General features: G+C 37.6%; 1 protein-coding gene across 9 annotated transcripts in view; it reads right to left on the bottom strand.

The window, feature by feature from the left end:
- Positions 1–12,823, bottom strand: part of NEO1 (neogenin 1) — a 256,385-nt gene that overhangs the window by 110,561 nt on the left and 133,001 nt on the right. For all 9 annotated transcript variants that reach the window (XM_073012297.1, XM_038010150.2, XM_008015976.3 and 6 more), the window contains 2 exons: positions 8,582–8,736; positions 6,725–6,845 (listed from right to left, as the gene is read on the bottom strand). In XM_073012297.1, the coding sequence (XP_072868398.1) occupies positions 6,725–6,845; positions 8,582–8,736 (276 nt within the window). The remainder of the gene's footprint in view (positions 1–6,724; positions 6,846–8,581; positions 8,737–12,823) is intronic.

Below are 12,823 nucleotides of genomic sequence, written 5' to 3'. Positions count from 1 at the left end.
TATAGTATCATACAGAGTAGTCTCACTGTCATAAAAATCTGTGCTCTGCTTGTTCATCGCCCTCTCCTCCCAAACCCTGCAACCACTAATCTTTTTACTAACACCATAGTTTTGCCTTTTCTGGAATGTCATGTGGTTGGAATCATACGGTTTTTCGCCCTTTCAAATTGGCTTCTTTCACTTGGTAATTTGCATTTATAATTCCTCCAGTGCATTATGGTTTGACAGCTCATTCCTTTTTTCTTTTCTTTCTTTCTTTCTTTTGAGACAGAGTCTCACTCTGTCACCCAGGCCGGAGTACAGTGGTACAATCTTGGCTCACTGCAACCTCCACCTCCTGGGTTCAAGTGATTCTCATGCCTCAGTCTCCTGAGTAGCTGGGATTACAGGCATGCACCACTACACCCAGCTAATTTTTGTATTTTTGGTAGACACGGGGTTTCGCCATGTTGGCCAAGCTGGTCTCGGACTCCTGCCCTCAAGTGATCTGCCCACCTCCACCTCCCAAAGTGCTCGGATTACAGGCATGAGCCACGGCACTTGGCCTGGTGGCTCACTTCTTTTTGGTAATGAATAATATTCCACTGTCTAGATGTACAACAGTTTATTCTTTCACCTACTGAAGGACATCTTGATAACAAGGAATAAAGATGCTACAAACACATTTGCGTGGTTTTGTGTGGACATAACTTTTCAACTAATTCAGGTAAATACCAAGAAGTGCAATTGCTGGATCAGATGTTAAAGAGTGTGTGTTGTTTCTGAGTTATTGGTTTGACTCATCTGGTAGTCTGTAGGAGTATACCTCAAGTAATTTTTAAAATAAAGGTATATATGAAACCCCGTCTCTACCAAAAATACAAAAGTTAGCCAGGCGTGGTGGCATGCACCTGTAATCCCAGCTACTCAGGAAGCTGAGGCAGGAGAATCATTTGAAGGCAGGAGAATCGTTTGAACCCAGGAGGTGGAAGTTGCAGTGAGCTGAGATTGCGCCACTGCACGACAGCCTGGGTGACAAGAGTGAAACTCTGTCTCAAAAAAAATAATAATAATAATAATTAATTTTTTAAAAAAGGTATATAAAGAATGAAATGTGAATGGTATATTTTCTAAAAATATCTTTCTATTGGGTAGAAGTCACAAAGGCTGAAAATAGTTCTATTGATTAGTTTCTCTCTCAATAGTAGATGGGCTCATTAAAGTCTATTAATTTTTTGCATGAATGCTGAACATGGTATGCAGAACAGCAGTATTATTTACACCTGAAAAATGGTATGCTTATTTTTCTGTCATGCCAGATTAACTAAATCTAGTCAGGAATGGATTTTATTGCTACAGTTACCTTAAGTATACTGTAGGTTTCAAATTCCTCTACTGGGAGACTACCATTGTCCTGTGCTTAGGAGCCAGACAGTTTCTGTTTTTTTTTTTCCCCTTTCCTCTGAGTTTTCAACCACTCCAGCATACCAATACCCTGCTCTTGACCCTTCCCAAACAGTAGAAAGCTCATGGTTGGGGCAGCTACGATTCTCCACTGTTCTGGTCCAGCCTCAGTCTTAGGTAGGCCCTGTGGCTCTTCTTCTTGTGGCAGTCAAAATCTGCTTTGCATTTGTATTGGTCTTAGGTGGAAGTTTCCTACTCTTCCTCTGGTAGTAAAAGACCTCTCCTTGGTATCAGTGTAGAATCCTGAGGCCCAGAATGGTTTCTGCGCCTCTTTCAGAAATAAAGGTTTTTCTCTTCTACCCTTTCCCCAGCATCAGTGAGTCTCTGCCTGCATCCTGGGGACAGAAGCGTTCCTCCTCTAAGAAGCACAGGTGTTTGACTTCTAATCTCCCTTCAGAAACTTATGAAATCAGAAGGTTTTCCGCCCCTCCCCCACTGGTTTGAGGCTTAAAGGGGAAGGGTCTGAGTGAATGGGAAGGCCTTTGTCCTGTCTCCCAGGCACAAAGGCCGCTCTACATCACTCTCTCTCTCTGCAGTTGCAGGTCATCACGTCCTTCATCCCTATACCACAGAGATGGCTTTCTGTAGTCTCCTGCTTTTGCCTCCTCTTAATTGGGAGTACTCTGTGGAGCCCCAAGGAAAAGTGCTTGCAAGAAAGTATAAACTCCCTTTCTGTCCGAGGCCCCCATGCATTCCAAACTAGGCCATAGTTGGCCTTGTAGTTAAAGGCCTTTTAATTACAACTCTAAGAGTTTTCCTCTTACTCACTTTTATGGTAAATGTCTCTTTCTCTTGTGTTCTGCCAAAAGTGAAACAATGCATACGAGCGATGCCTTTGAGGGGGTTGTGTGGGGAGGGTTGTCCTTTTTGGAATTTAGGCTATTTGGTTGCTGATACAGTTTGGCTGTGTTCCCACCCAAAACCTCACCTTGAATTGTAGCTCCCATAATTCCCAAGAGTTGTGGAAGGGACCTAGTGGGAGATAAATGAATCATGGGGGCGGTTCCCCCCATACTGTTCTTGCAGTAGTGAGTCTCATAATATGATTTTTATAAGGGGTTTCCCCTTTCACTTGACTCCCATTCTCTCTTGCCTGCCACCATGTAACATGTGCCTTTTGCCTTCTGCATGATTGTGAGGCCTCCCCAGCCATGTGGAACTGTGAGTCCATTAAACCTGTTTTCCTTTATAAATTACCCAGTCTCAGGTATGTCTTTATCAGCAGTGTGAAAATGGACTAATACATTTCCTTTGCATGCTCAGCTCTCTGCTGGGCTCAAGAAAACTTATGACGTTGTAGCTTACTAAGCTCTTCTTGTGGTGAGAGTGGGATTTTCTTTATGCACTTCTTTATATCCTAAACAGAAGTGGAAATCTCCTTCCACTTTGATCTGCTTTCCTTTTCTATTTGTGTAAAAGTGTCACCATTCTTCTAGTGATATGGTTTGGCTGTGTCCCCACCCAAATCTTATCTTAATTTGTAACTCCCACAATTCCCGTTCCACCTCCCAGTGGAATCACCCAGTGGGAGGTGATTGAATTACAGGGGTGGGTTTTTCCTGTGCTGTTCTTGTGATAGTGAATGAGTCTCATGAGATCTGATGGTTTGGAAAATGGGAGTTTCCCTGCACAAGCTCTCTCTTTGCCTGCTGCCATCCATGTAAGATGTGACTTGCTCCTCCTTGCCTTCCACCATGATTGTGAGACTTCCCCAGCCATGTGGAACTGTAAGTCCCATTAAATCTCTTTCTTTTGTAAATTGCCCTGTTTCAGGCATGTCTTTATCAGCAGTGTAAAAACGGACTAATACACCTAGTTACCCAAAACTTGGGTAAACCTTGAAAGTATGTCTGACTTCTCTATAACAATGTTTAATGTTCAATCAGAAGTCTCAATCAGATAAATCATTAATACCTCTGATACGGTTTGGATATTTGTCCCTGCCCAAATCTCATGTGAAAAGGTAATCCCCAACGTTGGAGGTGGAACCAGGTGGGAAGTGTTTGGGTCATGGGGGAAGATCCCTCATGGCGTGGTGCTGTCCTTGAGATAGTGAGTTCTCACAAGATCTGGTTACAAGTGTGTGGCACCCCCCACCTCACTCTCTTGATCCTGGTCTTGCCATGTGAGATGCCTGCTCCCCCCTTGCCTTCCACCATGATTGGAAGCTTCCTGAGGCCTCCCCAGAAGCCAACCAGATGCCAGCACCATGCTTTCTGTACAGCCTGCAGAACTGTGAGCCAACTAAACCTCTTTTCTTTATAAATTACCTAGCTTCAGGTATTTATTTATAGCAACGCAAGAACAGACTAACACAATCTCCTTAGTAGGATCCTTTTCCACTGATTTCTCTACTATAAGTACTTATCATCTCACAATGGCCTCTTACAACAATTTTCCTTCAACCAGCTTGTACTCTGTCTTCCTCTAAACCTGACTTCACCATCATACTCATTACACATGGCATTGTTTTTATTATTTACAATCATGCAATCTGATCCTATTCTGCTGTTAAAGGCTACCTTCCTACAGGAACAGGTCTTCTATTGTATTTCCATACTGATCCAGGTCTTCCTTTGAATCAACATCTAGAAATCTTATAATTCAAGGCCTATTACAAAGGGGACATCTTACATGAAAAAATTCCCTGATCACACAGACAGAATTCCTCTCTTCTGAACTGTATGCTGCTTTATTTATGCATCTGGACTGGTATTCAAGTTGTATATATCTCTTACATCCCTTATTAAATTGTAAACTTTAAAAAAGCAGAACTCAGATCTAATAAGTTACTGTATTCCTTCTTTTAGCTTTCCTGCATAAATATTTATCTTGCAAATTAAAACAGCAAAATAGAAAACACAATAACATGACACTGTCCTTCTTATAATCTATGCATCTTTAATGCATGCCCAATAACGACACTAAAAAATTTCATCAGTTCATAAAACACTATTATCAAAAAGAGAGAAGCAAATACACTATGACTACAATTTTTACACTATCCAAATATTTTCAGAGGAAAGCCCAATTAGGATTAGTTTAGGAACTTCCTGGCATACTTACCATTTCTACTATTAAAGTTAGATTTGTAACAGTAATCTCAAACACAAATATACTGAAGTGCCTTTGCTTAGTACCATGTAAATAAATATATCCCAAATAGCCATGAGGTTTACTAAGAAAAGTCACTGCCGCAAGTAAAAAGAAATAAGCCTATCTACTTCACTAATTTGGCTAGTGCCTTATTCGGTAATTGTACTCAGGCATTTCACCAAGATGGAAAAATGGCATGCTTCTACTAAAATCATTTCCAATGAACAGGGGAGGGTATACACAAACATAAGAAGAAAAAAACAGCAGTTCTAATATTTTATGCTTTTCTGTAACAGCACTCTCAAGTATAGTTTTCAAAAAACAGGACATAAAAATCCCACATATATGCCATGTTAGTGAAAAGCCAGAGTAGGGGCCATCTTTGCCAATTAGCTTCCCTGGCCAAACTACAATCATCAGAGAAATTCTTCCAGGAGGAACACCAATACCTGATTGTATTCGACTTGAATAAAAGATCAGATGTCTAAAGTGGCATCTTTTTCATGTATTTTTGAGAAATGCTCAAAATGAAAAATGTTTTAGTTGCTAAAACAAATAATGCACCCAACAGATACTCTTATCAATTTAACACAGAACTGTTATCCAATAATTCAACTTCTAGTAATTTAGTATAATAATCACATAAAAAGTTCAATACATCATTGTTTATAGTAGGAAAAAACAGGCGACAATCTAAATGTTAACCGATATAAAATCTGTTATATAAAACAGAGTGTGTGTGTGTGTATATATATATATATACTATTTAATAATAAACAATATTGATGCAGATCAACTGTTGACATAGAAAGATGTATACAGCAATGCTGTTGCAAGAAAACAGGAAATTATAAAACCATACACAGTATATCCAGGTGGTAGGATCTGAAGTGTGTACCAGTTATCACTTTACTGCCTCTCAACTCCAAATTCTGATTTCATTGCCTATGCTGCAGAAACAGAGCCATGTCCTTTATATACTTTTCCTTTGCCAGCTGGCATATGTATTAAACTTTATCAATAAGAAGGCAATGGAGATACGGTACAGAAGAAAGGCGTTTCCTTCCTGGTTCTAGTGTACTACCCTGGCAGGCTCCTATAGCCAGCAGCTTCCCCTTACACCTGATCCACTGGGTGGTTTTGCAGCAGAATGCCTCCAGTGAGACACCTCTCTGTGAGCAGCTTTCCCTAACCCTCCAGAAAGGAGATTTTGAGCAAGTTTAGAGAGCAAAACACCACATCAACTTCTCTGCCATCCAGTAAGTTACACCATCTCCAACAGGGTCTGGATCTCAACCTCAAAAAGAGGGGCCTCTTCCTGAGGGCTCTATGTCAGACCTAGGGGTTCTAGTTGCTCCTGACAGTTGCCATTCTTACATTGTCTAGAGTTCTCTTTACTTCTTACTAGTCAAACTTTTGTTACTCCAAACCCAATATCAACGTTAATTCCTTCTATTAAACCTCTGCTCAAATTACAGTGTGGGTTCCCTAATTTGAGATACAGGATGGATTTTTTTTCTTTATACTTTTCATTGTTATCTGAATTTTTAAATAATAAACTTGGTTTTTTGGTGGTAATCAGAAAAGGTAAATTAATTGTATTCTGGAAAAACTAAAAATTTCAATGCAAAATAAATACTAAGTTTTTCTAAGAAATGTGGATCTGATAAACTTGTGTCTATGATTTTAACTTATGTTTGATATATAGTAGTCAGGGTTTTATGAGTGTTGGCTATTTTGTGCCAACAGCCCAGAATTGTCACTTCTATGTAAGCAGAAAACGAGCTCTGCTTCCAAAGTTAGTTTCCTCAGTGTTTGAATGTTATTTTTTGTAAGTGTGTTAATAAAAGTGCATAGAATTGGGGAAAAAAAGAAGTTTTTCCTTATAGGACAGAAATACATTTGTGAGATTAAGATGACTAAATTCTTTAAAAAATTAATTTATTAACACTATAATATTCAGTTTTTCTTTTCTTAGTAAAAATTTCTTTTCAACATTATCCAAAATTGTGCTTCTAGGTAATTTTATGTAATATAAATGATTCAGACTGCTATTCTTTTTCTCTCAGTTATGCCACTTATTGGCCTTTACTAGTGGGTCATCAATCATGAGTTATTTGGACTGATGGGTGCTCGTTCATCAAGCACACAGCCTCTATCATCTGACTACTTCAGCCCCTCTTACCATGTTCAAGGATTATCAGTTGGGCTCCAGCTTGTGCATTTCCAACATCATTTTCAGCAATGCACTGATAGAACCCTTCATCTGATTTCACCAGACCCAAAACTTGAAGATTATGTTCCTTCTGAAGAAGAAAAGCATAAATAAAATTTCATGATTTAATTGAGAAATACCAGATCAAAATCTCAAAAATATGCTTTTTGGAGAGGAAAAAAAAAAGTAAAGTTTTTATGATTCAATTATTACATATTATCCATCTAAGTACCTGTTAACTCAATCTCATACTAAAGCATTGACAAGGTACCAATTTAACTGAATAGAAGAGTACGTACTGTCATTCACAATGAAGAACTTAACGCATGGAAAGTCATACTCTCACTGTTTGCAAACTTACATCTTTGCTTGGAAAAAGATCTGGCACGCAATACCATCTGACCATAGTTAAGTCCAATTTGTGAATTTAAGGTATTATTTTTTCCTAAGACTATAATATCAATAGTTCTAACAGATTAGACTACAGTAAATTCAATGAAGCCATGTGATCTTTCCTTAAATGAAAAAGTACTATATGAATGTCAACTATTATTATTGGTCCAGGAGCAGTGGCTCACATCTATAATCCCAGCACTTTGGGAGGCCAAGGCAGGAGGATCACTTGAGCCCAGGAGCTGAAGACCAGACTGAGCAACACAGTGAGACTCCATCTCTATAAAAAATACAAAAGTGGCTGGTCATGGTACTGCGTGCCTGTAGTTCCAGCTACTCAGGTTGGCAGGAAGATTGCTTAAGCCCAGGAGTTTGAGGCTGCAGTGAGCTATGATCACACCACTGCGTTCCAGCCAGGGTGACAGAGTGAGACCCTATCTTAAAAAAAAAAAAAAAAAAAAAAAAAAAAAAAAAAATTTAACTATTGTTATTGGTATAATAAATATGGTTTAAAAATTTTCTAAAGTTTCCAAATATTGATTTTTAAAAGACTATTTTAGCTATAACAGATTGCTTTGTAATGTTAAATACTTGTGAATTACTTTTTGTAACAGGAGATCATGCATTTCAAAAACAGAAAGCATATTTCTAAGAATGAATTACTTGTATGACAAATTTGTAATGAGATATTATGTCTTTAACAACTACAGTTCTGATCATTTTTATGAATGTCATGTATAGATCTCAAGGTATGTCATTAATCTTTATTACTAAAGCTGGATAATTCTATTACTAAAATATTAGATATTGATGATAGTATTAGTAGGTAACATCTACCAAGCATTTGCTATATATAAAGTATAGCAAAAAGCAATTATGGCTGAGTGTTCTTAAATACATTTGACACTTTTTAAATGCATTTTAAAAAAAGAATCTTTGTAACTATTGCCACAACAATTGTCTGACACTGGGTCATCCTTATTTTGAAGGGTCTGGCATCAGTATATGATTTAAGGTTAAGCTTTGTATAGTCAGTTCCCACACTTCAAGGGGAAGTGTGGAAAGATTTCTGCTTCTTGAACAGAGAGCTGTGGAGACAACTGGGGACACACATACACACACACATGTGTATGCTAATCATCTGCCAGAAAATGGTGACAGCTGTGTTTCAGAGTGCCAGAGTGTTCAAGTAAGAGTCTAGACTCTAGGCTTAGGTAAGCCACTGACTTGCTACGTGATCTTACATAAGCTACCAAAATATTTCTGGGCTCAGCTTTCTCATCAGCCAATGAAGATATTATATTCTATGTGAATTTTTCTATTTCACTTGCAGTACATAAACTAGTATATATAATATAACTGATCTCTTGGTGACTACATTTAAAAATATCTAAAGGTTACAGAAATAAACATACTTCTTTGAAAAATACTTACTACAATCTTAAAGTAATCACTTGGGATAACCATATCCCCATTTTTGACCCACTTCACAGTTGGAGTTGGTTTTCCAGTCACTTCACATTCAAATACAATATCCACAGATTCGTGAGCATATATATTAGTAGGTTGCTTCAGGAACTCAGGTTGAGCTTTAAAATAAAAAAGGAAATTAAGACATTAATAAAAATAGAACTAGGCAGCTATTCATATTTCAACCAACTTTTTAAGTCATAAAATTCACAGGATTTTTACTCATTATTTGAAACTTCCACATATTTTTGGAAAAGCATAACATACATATATAATAAAAATACGTATTAGGAATATAATTATCTCTAAAAAATGATTTGCTGGTACAACTAACTGTTTTAAAAGATAACTTCTGAGTTTCCTTATTTGGAACTATTTACTAAACTGACTATATTGGAGAAATTAAAAATGTCTAAAAATAAATATTAAAGACTACTTCCCTAAGATTGATACAATTTTCTAAGAGCTATAATTAGAATTCAAAGGTTGAAAAGATTGATAAAACTTTCTTTTTCAGTCAGCTTGATAAGAACAACAACAAAAAAAAGTAAAACAAACGCCACATTAGAGTCCTTAAACAGCTCACTCGTGCAACACACTCCTATTACTAAGACCCCTCATTATATGCAATGGTTTTCCAGGGTGATGGAGAAAGGATAATTATATTTGAAAAAGTCTGAATATTCCAGTAGCTCTCTTTCCACATACCCCACAGTTGTAAATTGCTAACTTACAAATAATATATCACAATAATTTTAATTAGAAGGGTTGAAGTAGATCATCTAGTCCAGCATCCTACTGAATGATGTAATTTCCTATATGACATCCTTGACAAAGGGTCTTAGTGATTCGTGTTTGAAAAGTGTGAATGACAGGAACTCCCTACATCACAAAGCAGCAAGCTCCATTGCAGGCTACTTCTATGAAATAACAACAACAATGGCAACGACAGCAGCTTTATTTACAGTTGACCTAAAATCTGCCCAGCCTGCTGGAATTTTGATTGGGATTGTGTTGAATTTGTGGCAACCTGACAACTTAAAAATACTGTCTTCTTTTCCCTGAACACAGGTTTATCTCTCTATTTAAGTCTGATTTCTTTCATAAATGTTTTACAGATTTCAGTAAGCAAATCTCATTCATGCTTTGTTAGATAAATACCTACGTATTTCAAATATTTTTGATGCTATTCTAAGTGGTACTTTAAATTTTTAAAAATTTCCAGTTGTTCTCTGCTAGTATGTAGGAATGAAATTGATTTACGTGTATTAACCTTTTATCCTGTGGCCATCCTAAATTCTCTCATTATGAGTTGTATCAGCTTCTGTAAATACAGTTTTGGGATTATCTACATAGACAATCATGCTTGTCTGTGAGTAGAGACAGTTTTATTTACGCCTTTCCAATCTCCCTTTCCTTTTTTAAAAAAACTTTTTTAGCCCATTGCACTGTCTAGAGCAGGCCCTGGAGAGAAATCTAAACTAGCTATATAACTTAGGTAAATGAAGAACAACAGTACAGAGAGGAAGTAGAACCCCAGGCAAGCAGAACCTCCCACAAGGAGGGAAATCATGTATAATCTTAAGAAACAACATACATTCACAGTGATGGAAGATCCAGAAAACATAAATCTGTACAAGAAGATGAAATCAGGGAAATCTATTAATAGCAAATTTGACTTGATTCTTTCAAACAATGACAAGCCATTTATATTTATTCTTTTGTGAATTATGTATACAAATATGCTGCCGTTTTTCCAATTAGAGTAGTTATAATTTTCTTATCTATATATAAGAGCTTTTTGCATAATGAGAGTTATTATTTCAAGGCTCTCAGCTCCAAATCTGTCCTTCTTTGCAGTAGTGGATGTGGACTTTTGTCAGCTGGTGCTTTGCTAACAGCATTGGGGAAACACTGCACAGCAAAGCAGAGTGATGGGCTTAATTTTCAGATTGGAGGATGCTCTTCTTTTTGCTCCTATGGTGAGGCTGATTGTGAAAGACCCAATAATGATCACCCTCCTGTAAGTTTCTCTAGCTTACTCCAGCAAGTGGCTTTCTGTGCACCAGCTCTGACACACTGCATCCCATTGGATAGGGTCCTGTACACCAGCTCCAACTCATGTCATCCCAGTGGGCAACATTCTGCTTATCATCTGTCCAGCCCACAGCACCCCAGCAGGTGTCTTCTGCACACCAGCTCTGAGGTCTCCCAGCAGGGAATTTCCTGTGCCCCAGCTTTGGCCCATAGCTATGTCTTTTGGCAGCAGCTACACTGTCTCCAACAAGGTCTGAACAACTGTCTTCCTGATTTTCGGATTCTCTCCCTCAGCTCAAGAGGTAGTCATAGCTAATCCCTATATTTACTATTTTTGTATTCTTTAGTGTCCTATTTTGCCCCCTTTTAGTAAGCAGATTTTAATAGTTAATAATTCCTTTTTTTTTTTTTTTTTAGATGGAGTCTCGCTCTATTGCCTAGGCTGGAGTGCAATGGTATGATCCTGGCTCACTGCAATCTCCACCTCCCAGGTTCAAACGATTCTCCTGCCTCAGCCTCCCAAGTAGTTGGGATTACAGACATGCACCACGCCTGGCTCATTTTTGTATTTTTAGTAGAGATGGGGTTTCACCATGTTGGCCAGGCTGGTCTTGAACCCCTGACCTCAGGTGATCCACCTGCCTCGGCCTCCCAAATTGCTGGGATTACAGGTGTGAGCCACCATGACTGGCCATTGATAATTCTTTATATTAAATTTTCTCTGTTCAAAAATGCCTAGTATAGTTTCTGGCTCCTAACTGGGCCATGACTAATACAGTAAGCTATGAACCCCTTGTCTTCATGCTGCCAATATTTGTTTCCTCTTCCGTCTTTAACTTAAGGCATCTATTGTAACAAAGTTTTATGTTTTCATATGGTAAAATGTGTAAGTCTTCTCCATTTTAGCATCTGTATTTCACTATTTTTACTCCAAAAGCTTTCCCTTCTTCTGTACTATAACAATATTCACTTGTATTTTCTTCTACTATTTCTACAAAACAATCTAGACTTACTAAGTATCCAGCTTTACACGTATTTAAGTGGCAAGATTAGTCATTCCAAAAAGAATGACTGATTTGAAAGATTTAATACTAAAATCTGTGTACTCTTGGGGGTTTATTTCAGGACACTTAATTGGTTCCATCCATCTGTTTATTCCTGGGCCAGAACCATAAAATTATTATAACTCTGCAATATGTTATAATATATGGTGGAACAAATATTCTTCCTTTATTTCCTCAAAATTTTTCTAACATGTTTGTTTAGTGTTCCACCCCCCAGATAAATTTAGACTCATCTTAAGTTTGTCTGTTCCTTCTCAAAGTAAACAGACAAACAAGAACTTGGAGTTTTCATCTGAACTGCAATACATTTTAGATGCAGGAAAACTGAACATGTTTGCAATTGTGAGTCTTTCTACTTAGAACAAGGTTACTTAAGCTTACTTGTGTTAAATAAAATTTACGGGAGGCTACTAATATGGACTGAGCTTCTACTCTACAGATCAAACCAAACAGACTGAACCGAAGTGAAGTCACTCGTGCTAAAGTTGCACATCACCAAACTGAACCTCAGTTATTTATCTGACCGTCTGAGAAATCAGGAGAGTGTGTGTGTCAAACCCCCAAATGGGACAGTTTTAGCCATCATAAGAAAGTCTCTTGTGCTTTGACCCTTACAATGAAAGTAATCCGAAGCAACTGATGTTAACCAATCCACTTTGTTTCTTTGTTCCTCCTCAAGTTACCCTGCGAAAACTAACTGTTCTGCCTGCCCAGTGTAGTGTTTATCTCTGTTCTTTAGACGAGATGCTGCCTGACTCATGAATTACCATTGAAAGTCAATATATCATTTAACTAAATTTGTAAAACTTTTGTTTTTTGATTCTTGGATATTCTTTGATGATGATTTACTGTAAAGCAGTTGTAAAGGCTAGAAGTCAAGAGACATAAAGTTGAGTTCTGGTCTACCACTGGACATTTTCCTGAATGTGGGTTTCAAACCCCTGGGTTACTAAATAAGGAATTCAACTAGACTATTCCTAAGTACACTAAGATCTTCAGCCAATGATTTATAACTTTAACATATATCTTTGATGTGTGATAATTAACACAGCAAAACTAACATTCATAAGTGCTTTCCACTTATAACCATTTAGTTCCCATAACA

Source organism: Chlorocebus sabaeus, chromosome 26 (assembly GCF_047675955.1).
Source record: "Chlorocebus sabaeus isolate Y175 chromosome 26, mChlSab1.0.hap1, whole genome shotgun sequence".
NCBI classification, from domain to species: Eukaryota; Metazoa; Chordata; class Mammalia; order Primates; family Cercopithecidae; genus Chlorocebus; species Chlorocebus sabaeus.
The sequence above is the reverse complement of the archived record's forward strand: the minus strand, read 5'-3'. Positions and strand labels throughout refer to the sequence as shown.